Raw genomic sequence first — 14,897 nt, 5'->3', positions numbered from 1 at the left:
AGATGGCTGAACTTCTGCTCGCTCTCTTACACCAAAACCGACATCAGCTCCGTAAATGTAGCGAATCACAAGAGCTCTAACGTATTGAGCATTAGTGCTGAGTGCTTCTCCCCCGCATCTTCGGAGACTGTAAACAATAACTCTTATAACCGTGTAACACCACATACCAAAATCGGTTTTCACATAAATATTCGCAATAAACAACTTTAAACATTTATCTGTAGGAATAGATAGTAAGACTAGCTACAATGGTCTTCACCGCAACAAGACATATTCCAATTCCAACCAAGGATATCCCGTCCTGGATATTTGATGAGCCTCGGTATGATGAAGATGAAGCAGTAAGTTTCTCATTGGATGCAAAAATTGCATGGACGTTAATTTACTCTTCTAAAATACTGACTTAATTTCAAGATGTACATTGACGCGAAAGATCCATCGAGGTCTATTTCCTTAAGACAAGCTCGAACCATCATCCGAAAGCTTATAGCCGGGCTACAAGCCTCAGGGCTGTCTAAAGGGGACTGTGTCTGTGTCCACTCATTCAATGATGTTGGTTCACATTATCTCATCGTAACCCATTTCTTACTTTCCTATAGATATACTACTCCATGTTATTCCTAGGAATCATCGCCGCCGGAGGCGTTTTCACCGGAACAAACCCGTCCTATACCAAATTCGAGCTCGGTCATCATATCAAAACCTCAAAAGCCAAATTCTTGATCTCTGAGCCGGAAATCCTTCCAAGTGCATTGGAAGCAACCAAAGCACTCGGGATGCCAGAATCTAATATATGGATATTTGATGTGGTGAGAGGCAGTTCCTTACCTACTGGCTTTAGATCCTGGAACGACCTGATGTCGCATGGTGAGAAAGACTGGCCGAGATTCGATGATGAGAAAACTTGCAAAGAAACCACCGCCGCATTGCTTTTTTCGAGTGGCACAACGGGTCCTCCCAAGGCAGCAGTGCTGAGCCATCATAACATAATTGCTCAACATACCCTCGCGATAGGATTAAACGAGAAGCCATACAGAGTAGGTCGGTCCATGAACGTGGACCAGCCGCAGAACTAACACTTGATAAGCCAAATCGTATTCTTTGTCTCCCAATGTTCCATGCAGCGTGTGTTCCTGGTCAGCCCTCTTATCTCTCAATTTTATAGAAAAACAGATAGAACTAACAAGCAATAAAGTCGCCCATACAAGCGTACTAAAAGGCGGCCACAAATCCGTTGTTATGCGGCGTTTTGATCTCGAAGAGTTCCTCTCATGCATTGAGAAGTTCGAGATAAATGAGATGGGAATCGTTCCCCCCATCGCAGTCGGCCTCATTATGTCGCCCCTCACCAAAAAGTATTCGCTCAAGAGCATTAGAGCGGCATCAATTGGCGCTGCTCCGTTAGGACGAGAGTCTCAAGACAGACTAAAACAATTGTTACCCAAAGGTGCCCCTGTTACGCAGTAAGTTTGCCCTTTCCCTGATCTTCACGGTAGTAGCTAGGATATGAGATCGTACAACGCTCCCTATCAAATGAAGAACTTAAGCTTCATGACAGAAGTCATAGGTGGACCTAATCTAAATTCTTGGTTAACGCGATCCTTGTAAAACTGGTTGTAACGGGGAAACGCTAACCTTGAAATTTTGATAGGGTCTGGGGAATGACCGAGACGAGCTGTATAGCCTCCATGTTCTACTACCCCGAAGACGACGTGACCGGAAGCGTAGGACGTATTGTGCCCAATTGCGATGTCAAGTACACTTGCCCGCTCACAATCTTTTAACTTGGAGCCGACACTAATATTTTGCGTTTTAGAATCATCGACGAGAATGGAAAGGACGTTACAGGCTATGACACACGAGGGCAACGTATGTTTTGTCACGCTTCTCCATTTCTCCACCACCTCTCCTGTCATCGTAGCAAATTGAAAATGCGGATGCCAAGACCTCATAACTGTAGCTAACAACAAGCTATAGTCTGCATCCGCGGCCCCATCATCATATCGGGCTATTTCGAGAACCCCAAAGCAAACGCCGAAGCCTTCGACTCTGAAGGATACTTCAAAACGGGAGATATAATGTACTGTGACAGCAAAACCGGGAAATTCTACGTCGTCGACCGAGCCAAGGAGTTGATCAAAGTCCGCGGTTTCCAAGTCGCCCCTCCAGAGATAGAATCGGTTCTTCTTTCGCACCCCCACATCATTGACGCGGCTGTGATTGGAGTAAAACATCTCTCGGACCCAGAGGCTGAGCATCCGCGCGCTTACGTTGTGAGGAGACCTGGGCAAGAAGGCCAGGCTTTAGATGAAGAGGTTGTGAAAAAGCATTGTAGTGAGCGGTTGGCTAAGTACAAGGACCTTACTGGGGGTGTGAGGTTTGTTGATGTGATTCCGAAGAATCCGAGTGGAAAGATTTTGAAGCGGGTTTTGAGAGAGCAGGTAAAGGCCGAGCAGGATGCGGAAAAGGCGAGACTGTGAATTGTGAACTGAGTTTTGCGATAGAGATAGATGCTTCTCTCTTTTGTGCACGAGCTTGTTCGTTTGCTGCGAACTTGTGGATATAGCGAGGGGCAAAGAGTTGCTTTATAGTCTGTTAATTGGGATACTCGATCATCAGAACTTTCTTATACCGAGTCATCTTATATGCAATGAATGGCTATGATATGTGCCCCACAGTTATGCCTTCCACGACATTAAATCACCACTTCGTACTGAGACATTGCAAGGCCCTAGGTTCCAGTTAATCCGGTACAGCCACAGGAATAGCAACTAGCATTTTGGACAAGGAAGCGCATGGTAGTATATATCGCTTATGTCAATTTTCAGGTGTCCTCTTTGCAAGCTAGTTTAAACCAAAATAAAATTTCAATCCGAGGTATAACCCACCAGGCTACTTGCCTTGGATAGTGTAGGCAATCTTGATCGTGCTTTAAAGGGCGGAGCGGACTTCCGAGCATCCCATAATGTCAGGATATCAAAACACTTAGCAAAGAGGACACGTATTTCCAGTCCATACAGTAATACCCCACCTGCCAATGAACCAAATAATGCATACGGTATTATAATATACACATCCCATTTTCCTCTCCTCTTACTCCATAAGTTGTCATCTATAAAACATAATCATCGCCCAAATAGTCTCCCCATCACCCCCGTGGCAAGATTACTCGCAAGCCCTCCTGAAAGCATAGCGCTACCCGCAAGATTCGAAGCCTGGCCGAATTTATCGCATCGTGAGAAAGCAAGTGTATTCGTGATTGTGAGACTTAGGGCGATAACTATATGTGATAAAATCCCCATTAGTACGATGTTCCCGCATAGGTAAATATAAAATGCATGTATATTGGGACACATACCAACGAGCGTTAACCAAATGAACTCAAATTTCAAGATCGCCACAATAGCGAGTGCAATCCACAGCAGCGGCTGGGAATACATAGCCATCCAAAAGAATCGCTTGTCCGTGGCATTTATGATCTTGGTCGATGGATCAGAGCTCTCGAACACCCAGTGCGAATCGCCCGTTTGAGGGTTAACTTCGTTCCACCATCGGAGACCAACTAGGCGTCTTCCGGCGATGTTCTTGAGGTAGTAGAAGTCGGCTGCGAGGAGGAGAATTGTGATGATGAAGATGAGGACGCTGGGGGGTGGTAAATTAGTAGCTGGTTGGATTGGGGGGGGTGGTAACAATTCGGGTCCGGACGCGGGAGCTGGGGAGGGGAGAACTTACAAGTTCTCTGTGAAGAGGATACCTAGTAGATATACCAGAAGAGAAGCTGCGTAAATTGCCTCGATTAGTACGATTGTGCTGCGCGAGAGAGAGGGAGTATTGCATCCAGGGCTTACAGATTCGAAATGCGAGGAACCACAGCAACGTTATAGGATGTGAGCTGAGCCGCCAGCTCAGTGAGCCCTCAGGACGGGGTTGTTCCATGGCAGGCGTGTAGATGATAGCACCGAGGTGGGGAGAGACCAAGTTCTCTAAGAGACGCTTTTCGAGAGAGTATATTAGGTATGCGATTCAATGTTTCCTCTGCCTGGTGAAGCCGCGCACAATGGCCTCAAGTACCCCTGTCGCGAGAGTGTGGTTAGCTGAGGTAGCTTGATTATTATTAGAACGCCTTGACGGGTTCCTAGGGACACCCGTCAGATACCGATAACTTGTACCATGCAGCCGAGCTCCAAAACGCCGAGGGCGTCAGGAACATCACAGCTTCGAGAGCTCTCTCAGGGTGGTTCGATACATATCGAACTCTACCTCCATGTCCACACCATGATTTAGGAAAATTCCTCAAGGTGACAGATGCTCTACACCGCCCATTAATTAACCCAAGCCCCCCTAAAAATGTCAACGTCATCAGCAGCCGTTCTCCGGCGGGCGCTCCTCTACAGTTAGTAGCTATCTCTGCCCCTCAACTCCAACTCCAACTAACAAAACCACATCTACAAGTCCCCTCCTCCTCCCCCAAATTCCTCGAAAAGTCCCGCTCCCTAAAAGTCGACACGGCATGCTACGACCTCGAGGATTCCGTAACACCGGCTCAGAAACCGTCTGCACGCCAGAGCATCGTATCCTTCCTGTCGCAACCCCGCCCACCCCACATCTCCGAGCTAAGCGTTCGCATAAACGCCGTGTCCTCAGGTCTCGCGCTGCAAGATCTCACCAGCGTGCTCGAAGCACCGAATCTAGACGCCTTGGTGATTCCCAAGGTAAATAGGGCATCGGACCTACACTTCGTCACCGATGTGCTGCGACATAAGCTCCCGCAACGGCACCCCTCCTCTCCCGATGCATCGTCAAAGCCGTTAAAGATCCTGGCATTGATAGAATCCGCGGAAGCTATCACAAACCTGAATGAGATATGTAAGGCCTCGCCATATTTGAGCGGTTTGATCTTCGCGGCGGAGGACTTCGCTCTCGATTTGTCACTTACGAGGACTCCTTCTCTAACGGAATTCCTTTATGCGCGCTCTGCTATTGCTACATCTGCGAGGGCACACGACCTTCCTTCGACTATTGACTTGGTCTGTACTTCGTTCCGGGGGGCTGAGGGCGTTAAAACCTTGGAAGAGGAGTGCTTGCAGGGGAAAGGGCTGGGGTTCAACGGCAAGCAATGCATACACCCGAGTCAAGTTGAGGTTGCCCAGAGGGCATTTGCCCCTGGAGAGAAGGAGGCTGAGTGGGCTATGCGGGTGGTGATTGGAGATGAGAAAGCTGACTCTTCAGGAAGAGGGGCGTGGACCTTGGACGGCAAGATGATTGATGTCCCGGTTGTTGGGAAGGCCAAGGCGATTGTGAAGAAAGCAGAAGCTTGCGGTATCGATGTCGAAGCTCTTAGAGAAAAGTGGAAGCATCAAGAGCCGGAATAATATCTAGTATTCGCAACTAACGCCCCAACTACTTCTACTCTGAAAGTACCTGTCAAACAACCAGACAGTAAAACAATGTACAGTACAAAATATATATAAGTTGCATACAAAAGATCCACGCCATGGCGTTATGGTAGACAGCATTCTTCAATACTGGCGGTGAGGTGTCCAGAATCTTTGGATGGAATAGCTGCCTTCATCACCGTGATGGTAATTTTCCATTGTGACCTCGATTGGTATGTCTGCTTGATTATCGCTAGCGTGCGTCGGCATGTAATACTCACAATAGCCATCATGAGTATTAGGATCGACCACTTCATCTAGATGGTTATCGCAATACTGGTGAAAATTCCCCCCTAAGTTGGGCATGTCGGTGTACGTTGGCTCGACTAGCCCGCCGTTGGTGTCATACATTTGGTGGTCGTAGGCATCGCCTTGGAGTATTACACCATTCTCGTCACACCTCATGCTATCAGGCGCCGGGCTGTTTGCTAAAGAGGTAGTCATAGACTTGAAAGGGGTGAGTGTGTCGCCCATCTGGGAGCTTTCTAACTGAATGAACTCCCCTGGGGCGTCATAATCTTGTTGTGCTTGACGGACAAAAACTGGATCCACTCGACCCAAGGGAGATAACCGTGTAGCTACACCAAAGTTATACCTCCAGCCTCCTCGTAGCGGAAGTCCCTGAGGAGCCGAACTATTAGTCCTCTCGGGGTTAGAATTTTGCGGCGGATGATCGGAATTTGGGGCTTGAAACCTTGGATTGTTCACATAGTTGGCCCAGGAAGGCAATGAAATGCCACTTTGAGAATGCATCCCCTCCCTAGCTGAAGGACTCTGGAGATTAAACTCATCAGGTACGGACCGCTGAGCGCTTGGGGGAATTGAGTGGCTTGCAGACTTAGCATCCCCAACGGAGTTGAGAATTGCCTCTGTGTTTGTAACTGTCGGTTCAAATGATGCCTCCAAATCGGGCCCTTGTACTATATCCCGCATATCCACTTGTTGGCCCCTCGAGATTGTTGCTGGGAGTTGCATATGTGGTTGTGTACCGATAAAATTCCCGTTACTCTCCGTCATATTACATCCAACGCCGGCCAGGCCAGTGACTGGCAGTGCAGTAGACAGGTGCTTGATTCGTGCGTGCTTCGCGAGCTGCTCTCTAGTAATGGTTGTACTTGGTGACTTTTCCGGCATCACGCTTCTCGGAATTGCTTCATGAGAGCACCCGTCTTCGGGACGAGGACTGAGTCTTTGCTGCTCCCCCCCCTGAGATTTGAGATCATTGACTATGCTGTTTGTTCCGACCTCTATAGAACCAATCTTGTCTCGGTTATTCAGTGTTGCCCCAGGCATTTCTTCCCGGGCATTCTCAATATGATGCCCTGTATCTGTGATGTTATCGGGCAGCTGAGTGATTGAGGCACGGCATCTTCGGTAGGGGGAAGATCCTGCGTGCCGGTTGCTCGAGATAGTGGTAAAATCATGCTCGTCCAGAGGGCTATTTTGGTAGATGTGGTCTTGTCCTGGTCGTTGTCTGCTTTGATTTAAGATAAATCTGTCGTTTACCGCACTGGTACTGCCACGTCGCTCGATACCTGTATTCCGAAAGATCCCAGTGCTCTCCAAGCAATTACGAATTGAGTCCGGTGTTGAACTGTTAGGGCCGTGATTGGTATTTCGTAAGTGTCGTGATGGTGTATTAGCAGCCACAGGGGGAAATTGAGACTCAGACCAGGTCACGTAAGTCGTTGCCTCGCCAGACAGTTTACTCGAGGAACCTAAATTCCTTTCAATAAAAGGCATTCTCCTTGGAATTGAAGTGCCGTCTCTGTCAAGACGAGCCCGGTTTTCCAGATCGCTCAACGACTTCTTGTCCCGACCCTGCGACACAAACTCCCTAGGTACCTTGTATGTTGGTGATTGCCCGGTTCCAGCGTTGCAATTTATCTCATATAGGGGCTTTCTAGATTTCGGGAAGAAAGCGGATATCTCTTGCTCCCTTTGCGGCCGCCTATCCTGATATTCCTGATTTTCAGTCCTCCTGAGCTTGATAGTGGCCGAGGGCGAACGGCGGTTAGAATGCTGGAGAAATTCCATCTCCGAGAAGGCGAGATCGGACACTATTTCACTTAAATCAGTGCGAGACCACAGATTCATACAATCTGATACTTACGCCCTTTGCGTTTTGCGGGATAGGAGGCCCGCCCGTTATTGAACAAACCAACACCGTAAGATGGGCGAAGCTAAAGATGGTTACGGTAGGCTCTGTATATGGCTATTCAGGGCCACTCACGGTCAGCCGCTCTCCTCCGATGCTTTTCGAGGTAAAATTATGCATTAAATCCTCGCCAGATCCTTTGGCAGCTTTTTTCTGACCACTTTTCTTCGGCCGCTTTGTCGTCGTGCGGTTTTTTTTATCCGTCTCGTCATATTTTCGACTATGGGGGTTTGGCTCATATCGTTCCTCGCGTATCTTGTGTCGGGGTCTCTTTTCGAAGGTCTCTTTCCGTGGGCGCGAGTCGTCAGTGGCACTTCCAGCCCTTGACGGTATTGAAACAACTCTGCGCCTTTTATGTGTGTGTGGCAAGGGATCCTCTTGTTCTCCCATCCTGGTTTTGTTGATCCCTTCATGATTCATCATGTGTGACCTTGGTCGAGCAGGTGCCTCTAGCAGAGAGCTGTCAGAGGATGAATTATGTTTCCTCCTCAATTTCTTCCGGTCATGGCGATGTCCCGTTTCAACTTCGACTTTTTCATGCTCTGTTGAGAAATTGTTAAGATAACCAGTAATATCAGCGAAGTAGCTGAGACTTACGATACTTTTTCTGGGTCCATCGTACCACTTCATTGTCCACAGTAATGTCACCCTTCGCTTCTGCTAACCATCTCTGAACATAATCGTCATTACCAGTCCTCCCGAGTCGGATGGAACTACCATTGTGTCGTTGCTCTTGTATGCTGATGTCCGCTGGGATGCTCTGCTTGTCTCTTCGGATCAGGTTGGATACTGAATCATCAGGAAGTATCTGATGGCGGTTGACTCGGCTAGGCGTTTCACTCTCTCTAGCTCTGTGCGAATGTCGGCGACGCTCATGATGATGTTGCTTGTCCATGGCCGCTACGCAAACGCAGAATATAGAACCCGTGGGCCAGAAATTGTCAATGAGAAATGGAAATTCGGTCTTCACCAGAAAGCATTGCGAATCAACGAAGGCACCACAATACGATCTTGAATGCTCGGACAAATAGGTAAATTCAGGCCTATACATGCAACTTTACAGCATATGCGGTTGCGACTACGAAATTGGAAAGAGCGAGAGTGAAGCGATAGCTTGGAAAGGACGACCGTGGTAAATATGTCCGTTTCTACAACTTGAATCTCGCGTCCGAAAGAAGGAATAGAAACTCCGTACGTAGTATTTGATAACTTCTCAAACCCAGCTGGAATATATATTTGATAGAATGAGGTAGCCAGCCTTTGCTTAATCTTCAACCGCACAGCACGGCTCCAGATTTCGCCACCTTCCACCACAGCGTGGCAATTTTATACTTATAGTTCCAGGCCCTTTAGCTGTTCCTGCATCTGAGAAATGCAAGCGCATCGCAGGTGTCCCTGGTAGCCATGGGGAACGTGGGTGGTGCGTCAACCCGAGTCCTAGAGGTAGATTCTGCTCAAGAGACCAGATTATTCGCAAAGGAAAAAACCCTAAGCGGGCGAGGATTGGGCGAGGGGCCAAAAAGCGGTGTGAGCGTCCACAGCCCTACGAGTCCCGGGGAATCCACGTCATGCATCTAGTTCTGCAGTAAGCAGTTCCTACTCTCTTTGCGGCTGGCGTGGGCGTCCAATAGTCATATTCCAATGGGAGATCTGGCAACTTCTACAAAAGCAAAAATTGATATATGACAATGAGATTGATAAGCGGCCAGTTTCTTCAGTCCAAGGAGGGCTGGTTGCTGGGAATAAGGTTTCTTGCTCTGTACTGCACCGCATAGGCCTAACTACGGGCACCAAACTCTGCGTGAGTCTATACCTCTGTAGGAAGCTTGCTATGCACCAAAAGCGGCGGCACGCTGCTAAAAGTACACGAGGCAGGTTCATTGGATACCCTGGGTTTAGAAGTAGACCTAGCTTCAGTGCTGAGCACCGTACTCTCTTGAGTCGACTGGGCACAAGACGGGCGGAGTGGATCAGGCCATGTGAAAAGAGACACAAAACAGACGGGAGGGACCCTTTCCCGGATTGGATGCTGGCACAGTGCCAGCCAGCCATTATTGTTTCGTGAGACTCGACCAGAGCATACAAGTATGTATTCCCGAACAGAGTATCGGCAGAGCTGGTGGCGGTAAGGGCTACGCAAGGACCAATTTGACTCTGGAGTTCTGCAAGGGAGGCCGACGGCGGCGGTCCTCTTATCTTAGAGTCCCCAACCCCCCCATACAGGAGGCTCGGTAGCTCGAGAGGAAGTGAGTGGGATGGGGCCGATCGATGCCGGGTGGCGAAACAGTGCTTTGCTCCCGTTGGATACGGTACAGTATGTACGAGCGATGGGGAGCGCTCGGAGGAACCATGACGATCGAAAGACGTGCTCTGGCCCTCTGGCCACAGGAGCAGAGGAGCACCCGTCAATCCTCCGTACGGAGGTACATAGTGAGGTCGGGGGCCTCGGGGGCCGGGGCTGGCGGGCGCCCACCCGAGCAAGGGTTCGATCTCTTATCGATAGCAGAGATCACGCAAGACTCGGAGGTTTCGTGGGTGGGGATGGTGGAGGGTGGAGGGTGGAGGGTGGATGGGGAATAAACATCATATCATATCATATGGGAATAATGAGCGTTGGGCGCTGGGCGGTGGAGAGCGCACGGAGATGGGCGACGGAGGGGCAGCCAAACGAAACAAATCGAAACGCTCTCTGTCCCCAGCTACAGTACATGTATGAAGTACGTACTGTACAGAGGTAGTAACTCGTTCTGTGCTTTGTCCCGGCACATCTCGACCAAATAAGCCATTCCTCTGCATCAACCGCATTAACTGCAGCAACTGCATTAACCCTCGAGGCGGCACAGACAGACTCTTTCAAGGAAATCTAGACATCCATCCAGGTGCTGGGCATTATTGGCCATTCGTCTCGTAGGTTTCGGACGCGCAATAATCGTGCTCGATCTGTAACGTAAAAGGGACGTTGCTCGTACCAATGGCGGTCACATGACGCCGCTAACTCCCCTTCGGGAGAAAGTCTCAACCTTCGTACTCGCACTGCAAAGACCACGGAAGACCTAAATTCAACCGTTTCCCATCATGATGTTGCGTTGGAAGGCTAAAGGCTCCACTTAGTACTATACATGCGTTGTGGCCTATTATTATACACCTCACCTGCTTGCTATACGTAGCGTAGCCTCGACTGCCTTTACGGGTAATAGAAATCCGACTGGATTGCGATCTTTGCGATCTTGCGGAGGAGCAGCCCAGACACTGAAACGGTCGAACCCTACCATGGAGCACGAGCTAGATCCTTAGAGTCTTAGACCCTGACGCCGTTGCATTGGTGTAGTGCTGTTTCTGTTTCTGTCCGTCGTCCGCCCGCATACGCATATTTAGGCGTGATGCCAGACCGGCCACCAGCGAGCAAGCACACACATACAGAGCACACACATAGCGAGAAGCTCCCCTGCCATTGCCACTGCCTGCCAGCCATGGCTACGGGCGATAGCTGGAGGATGGATACTCCAATGCCCTATAGCAGGCAGAGCGATAGGGAGATGGTGGAGAGAGAAGGGCACTGGGCAGGGCGGGCCCTGGATGCCGAGAGTCACAAACGGCGCTCGCTCTGTTGCTGGGCGAGGTACATGTACACATCTGTTGTACACACCAGATCCCCCATCTCCCGTTATCCCCATATCTCCATCCGCCGTGCCGTGGCTCGTATACACCACCACCGCCGATATGCCCTTTGATGCCAAGGGGCAGATGCGCCCACTGGCCCAGAAGGGACGTAGGACGATCAGAGTTGCTTTCATCCGGCCTGCTGCCGCATGCCTGTGAACGGAGTCGGCGTGGCCCTCGAGAAGGAGAAGGGGGAGGACACTCTCTTGAAAGAGAAAGAGAAAAGGGGGCGGCTGGATTGGAGGAATAACCTTGCATTGCACCCGCATTCCCCGTCCTTTGGAGGACTCGGTGGTGAGTGGCTGGTGTGTGCCAACTAGGATGGATATTGCAAAGGAGATAGCGTGGAGGGGCACTGTATCAAGCAGCAGGTAGCAAGCAGTATTATCATATCAAATAACTAATGATCAACCTCGTACAGTAGTAATAGTAGAGTGTGGGCATGAGCATGAGATAGAAGAATACCTACTTGCAACCATAAACCCGCCGTAAAAGCAGCAGAATGCACGCAGAGAGAGAGGCATCAAGGCCCACTGCAGCAACTATGCTTCGTGCTAGCGCGCAACTCGGCCTAAGCGAAGGAGGGGCAGGGAGCAGGGACGCGAGCGCCGCGCAGGCGAAAGGCGAAAGGCAGGGCAGAGTCTTCATATTCCCCGCTACTGCACCTTTTCCCTTTCTCCTTCTCCCTCCCTCCTACATAACAACCAACCCCACATCACCTCACCTCGCAAATCCTCTTTTGCGATAGTTCCTCTCCCCCCCCAACAACACAACAACTTCAATACTATCACGTTCGTACTGTCCTTTCAGTCGTCCGACCGATCCATCTTTGAGTCTCACGATTCAACAACACTTCAGAAACTAATACCAACCCTTCGACCAGCGTCCCTCGCTCCCTCTCTCTTCACCTCTTCAAGAAGTTCGTCTGATCTCCTGCTTGCCTGCGCTGACCTGTCCTCCTCGATCTCATACTCATAACATAACCTTCATATCTCCATTCCTTGTCCGCGCTCCGCGGAGTCCTGTTCTGCCTCGATGTATCTTTCTTTGTGTGATCCGCATTCTGTCCGTTTTCGTCACTACCACCAAACGCGATGGCGCGGTCTTTTGTGTGTGTGAATCCGCGCGGAAATTGAGACTTTAAGCCAGGTTTTCGAGAAACATCATCCAACATGTCTAAGCTCTTCATTGGGTAAGTCCTCCTCTCCTCGCGCCAGCGATATGTTCACTCTTTCTGCCAAGCATAGTGCTGACCACAACCCACTTATAGCGGCCTCGCATGGCACACTGATGAGAATGCTCTCCGTCAGAAGTTTGAGGAGTTCGGAGCCGTAGAGGAGGCTGTGAGTTCCCCTCAATCACCAATTACCACCTGAACCACCATACTAATATGCGCATATAGGTCGTTGTCAAGGACCGTGACACTGGACGTAGCCGTGGCTTTGGATTCGTTCGTTACGGCCAAGAGGCTGATGCCGAGGCTGCCATCACTGCCATGAACAACATCGAGTGAGTCCAGACCTCTACCGTCATGCCAGGGAGAGTAATGCTTATCCTATCAAGGTTCGATGGTCGCACTATCCGTGTCGATAAGGCAAGCGAGCGCGGCGCAGGAGGCGGCGGCGGCGGCTTCAGCCGTGGTGGCGGCGGAGGCGGTGGTGGATACAACCGTGGTGGCGGCTATGGAGGTGGCCAGGGAGGCTATGGAGGTGGTGGCCGTGAGGGAGGCTACGGAGGTGGCCAGGGCGGCTATGGTGGAGGCCAGGGCGGCTATGGAGGCGGCCAGGGCGGTAAGTTCTTTGACTCCAGACCCGAGTTTCGTTAAATGCTGACCAGCAGATAAAGGATATCAAGGTGGCCAGGGTGGGTATGCCGACCAGCAACAAGGAGGCGGCCGCTGGTAAACGATGCTTGCTAGACCTAATCTTCTCTCCGACCTCGCGCATTCGTACGAATTGATGGCAAGAAAAGTTAGCTTGGGTGTTGCAGCGAAGGTTCATTGTGTGTAGACCTTGGACTATCATCCTTTGGGGTGGTACTTAAGGGTCAGCCTCGTGGTCTCTTGAATGCGGTTTGACCTTGCTTGCTCGGAGTTGGGGGGATAATACCTGTTGTTCGGTCACGTTCTAACAGTCGTCACACATGGTCTCTCAGATATCCTTTTTTCGACCAAGATCGCTTTGATCAAGGTCTCTCATAAAAGCCTGCATTTTCTGCAGGTATAGTCTAGTGGTTGGGAGATAATGACGCATTATGGCAAAATGAAATGGTTTCTCATAATCCCCGCTTCTCGGTCTCCTCTAATCCGTCTATGCTCTCCCGTTTCTCAAGCTCGCGTTCTATAGCCTCTTGATCTGGACTTGGAACTGGCTCAAGCCGCTTCTCAATCCCTCTAAGTCTGCTGGCCAGATCTGTAATATGCCCATCTCCGCTCTCCGGGCTCAAGCCATCCAAAGCTGCCTCTAAACATAAAAGATAATCCTTGTTTGGCCCACTCGGGCCAACGCTGGTATAGATGTGCTCCGCGAGTTTTTGCGGATCTTGAGGGCCCATAAACTGTTCATTATCAGGCGTGCCGATATATACTAGTGTCTTGATGACAGGTGATCCATCAGCAGGATGGAAATCCGTGTAGTGGACAGTATAACCTATAATAATCAGCAAATGTAAAAACGCTAAAACTTCTATAAAATATCGACGGTCACCATTAATTTCTCTAATGTCAAGGTAATCCCGGACTTCGGCGACTTTGTCTGGTTGAATGCGATACGCTGTACCCCAGACTCTGTCAGACCCGGAAGGATGGTGATCGTCTAGCGTCTCCCAAAAGGATCGCTCAATCAACGTCACAACCCTTCCTGGAGCTTCAGGGGTTCCACGATGATCTTGGCTTTGCGGATATCAGCACAAGTGGCACTTATGGATACCATTCTCCTGCTTACCTAGCCTAGTCAACTATAAGCTATCATACCAACTCCAATAGGGGAACTATCTACCAACCTGCCAGAATCGTCGCACGTAACCGGTGACATATCCAGGAACTCGCTGGTCTGTTTGCAAGTTTCAGATCAAGATGTCCAGGGAGAAACTTAAAATACCCACCAAAATGTGGTGGAGGCTTCCATATCAGGCTTCTACGAAACGGTATCAGTGTCCGTACTGGTTCCTCAATAGGTAGATACCTAACATACCCATAGCCAAAAAGCCAAAATTCTTCCTTTTCGGCTGTTAAGCCATCGGCCGACATTATTCGGATACTGGCGGGCTCGGAACCACAACCGAACAACAATGGTTCCAAATAGCAATACGGTTGCTTTATGGATTGGGGTCAACGTCCTTCAAATGTTTTAATTCGGAGATATGCTCTCAGTTATCGGCAGCAGGTGTCATAGGTACACAGCGGTCTGAGAGATTCCAAGGTGTCGTGATGGTGTTAGAGACTCAAAAATGTGTGTAGGAACGAGTAGAAGATTAAGTGTTGTCACGATGTAAGCTGGCAAGGACCGCCAGCGGACCTGGCTAAGTGCCTGACTAATTCTCGGGATTTTCCCTGCTCCGGAGCCACGGAGTAAACTGGGTTGAGCATCGGATCCGGATAACACTGGGTGAGCTACCTAATAAACCATAGTACCAATGTACCTTAT

The 14,897-nt window shown here is 49.8% G+C and overlaps 6 protein-coding genes across 6 annotated transcripts; 3 read left to right on the top strand and 3 right to left on the bottom strand.

The window, feature by feature from the left end:
• Nucleotides 1–248: 248 nt before the first annotated feature.
• BP5553_05998 (uncharacterized protein) lies at nt 249–2,480 on the top strand (the record flags this gene model as incomplete). Its single annotated transcript, XM_032014621.1, has 8 exons — nt 249–341; nt 415–528; nt 600–1,037; nt 1,088–1,136; nt 1,196–1,463; nt 1,652–1,756; nt 1,817–1,869; nt 1,978–2,480. 8 exons carry the CDS (start codon nt 249–251, stop codon nt 2,478–2,480), a joined length of 1,623 nt encoding a protein of 540 aa, XP_031869302.1.
• Nucleotides 2,481–3,125: 645 nt separating this feature from the next.
• Nucleotides 3,126–3,936, bottom strand: BP5553_05997 (Golgi apparatus membrane protein TVP23; the record flags this gene model as incomplete). The annotated part of the gene is made up of 4 exons (XM_032014620.1): nt 3,126–3,280; nt 3,359–3,642; nt 3,733–3,778; nt 3,849–3,936. 4 exons carry the CDS (start codon nt 3,934–3,936, stop codon nt 3,126–3,128), a joined length of 573 nt encoding a protein of 190 aa, XP_031869301.1.
• A 121-nt stretch (nt 3,937–4,057) lies between these two features.
• BP5553_05996 (Uncharacterized protein) lies at nt 4,058–5,372 on the top strand (the record flags this gene model as incomplete). The annotated part of the gene is made up of 2 exons (XM_032014619.1): nt 4,058–4,099; nt 4,140–5,372. 2 exons carry the CDS (start codon nt 4,058–4,060, stop codon nt 5,370–5,372), a joined length of 1,275 nt encoding a protein of 424 aa, XP_031869300.1.
• Nucleotides 5,373–5,519: 147 nt separating this feature from the next.
• BP5553_05995 (uncharacterized protein) lies at nt 5,520–8,488 on the bottom strand (the record flags this gene model as incomplete). Its single annotated transcript, XM_032014618.1, has 4 exons — nt 5,520–7,495; nt 7,549–7,618; nt 7,669–8,135; nt 8,191–8,488. The coding sequence occupies 4 exons, from the start codon at nt 8,486–8,488 to the stop codon at nt 5,520–5,522; spliced, it is 2,811 nt and encodes a 936-aa protein (XP_031869299.1).
• Nucleotides 8,489–12,425: 3,937 nt separating this feature from the next.
• On the top strand, nt 12,426–13,157 carry BP5553_05994 (uncharacterized protein; the record flags this gene model as incomplete). Its single annotated transcript, XM_032014617.1, has 5 exons — nt 12,426–12,445; nt 12,524–12,596; nt 12,656–12,762; nt 12,817–13,043; nt 13,093–13,157. 5 exons carry the CDS (start codon nt 12,426–12,428, stop codon nt 13,155–13,157), a joined length of 492 nt encoding a protein of 163 aa, XP_031869298.1.
• A 370-nt stretch (nt 13,158–13,527) lies between these two features.
• On the bottom strand, nt 13,528–14,500 carry BP5553_05993 (Gamma-glutamylcyclotransferase; the record flags this gene model as incomplete). Its single annotated transcript, XM_032014616.1, has 5 exons — nt 13,528–13,901; nt 13,959–14,143; nt 14,243–14,303; nt 14,356–14,387; nt 14,445–14,500. The coding sequence occupies 5 exons, from the start codon at nt 14,498–14,500 to the stop codon at nt 13,528–13,530; spliced, it is 708 nt and encodes a 235-aa protein (XP_031869297.1).
• Between the last annotated feature and the right edge of the window lie 397 nt (nt 14,501–14,897).

The sequence above is a fragment of the Venustampulla echinocandica genome, assembly GCF_003357145.1.
Source record: "Venustampulla echinocandica strain BP 5553 chromosome Unknown scaffold_3, whole genome shotgun sequence".
Classification (NCBI taxonomy): Eukaryota; Fungi; Ascomycota; class Leotiomycetes; order Helotiales; family Pleuroascaceae; genus Venustampulla; species Venustampulla echinocandica.
The sequence above is the reverse complement of the archived record's forward strand: the minus strand, read 5'-3'. Positions and strand labels throughout refer to the sequence as shown.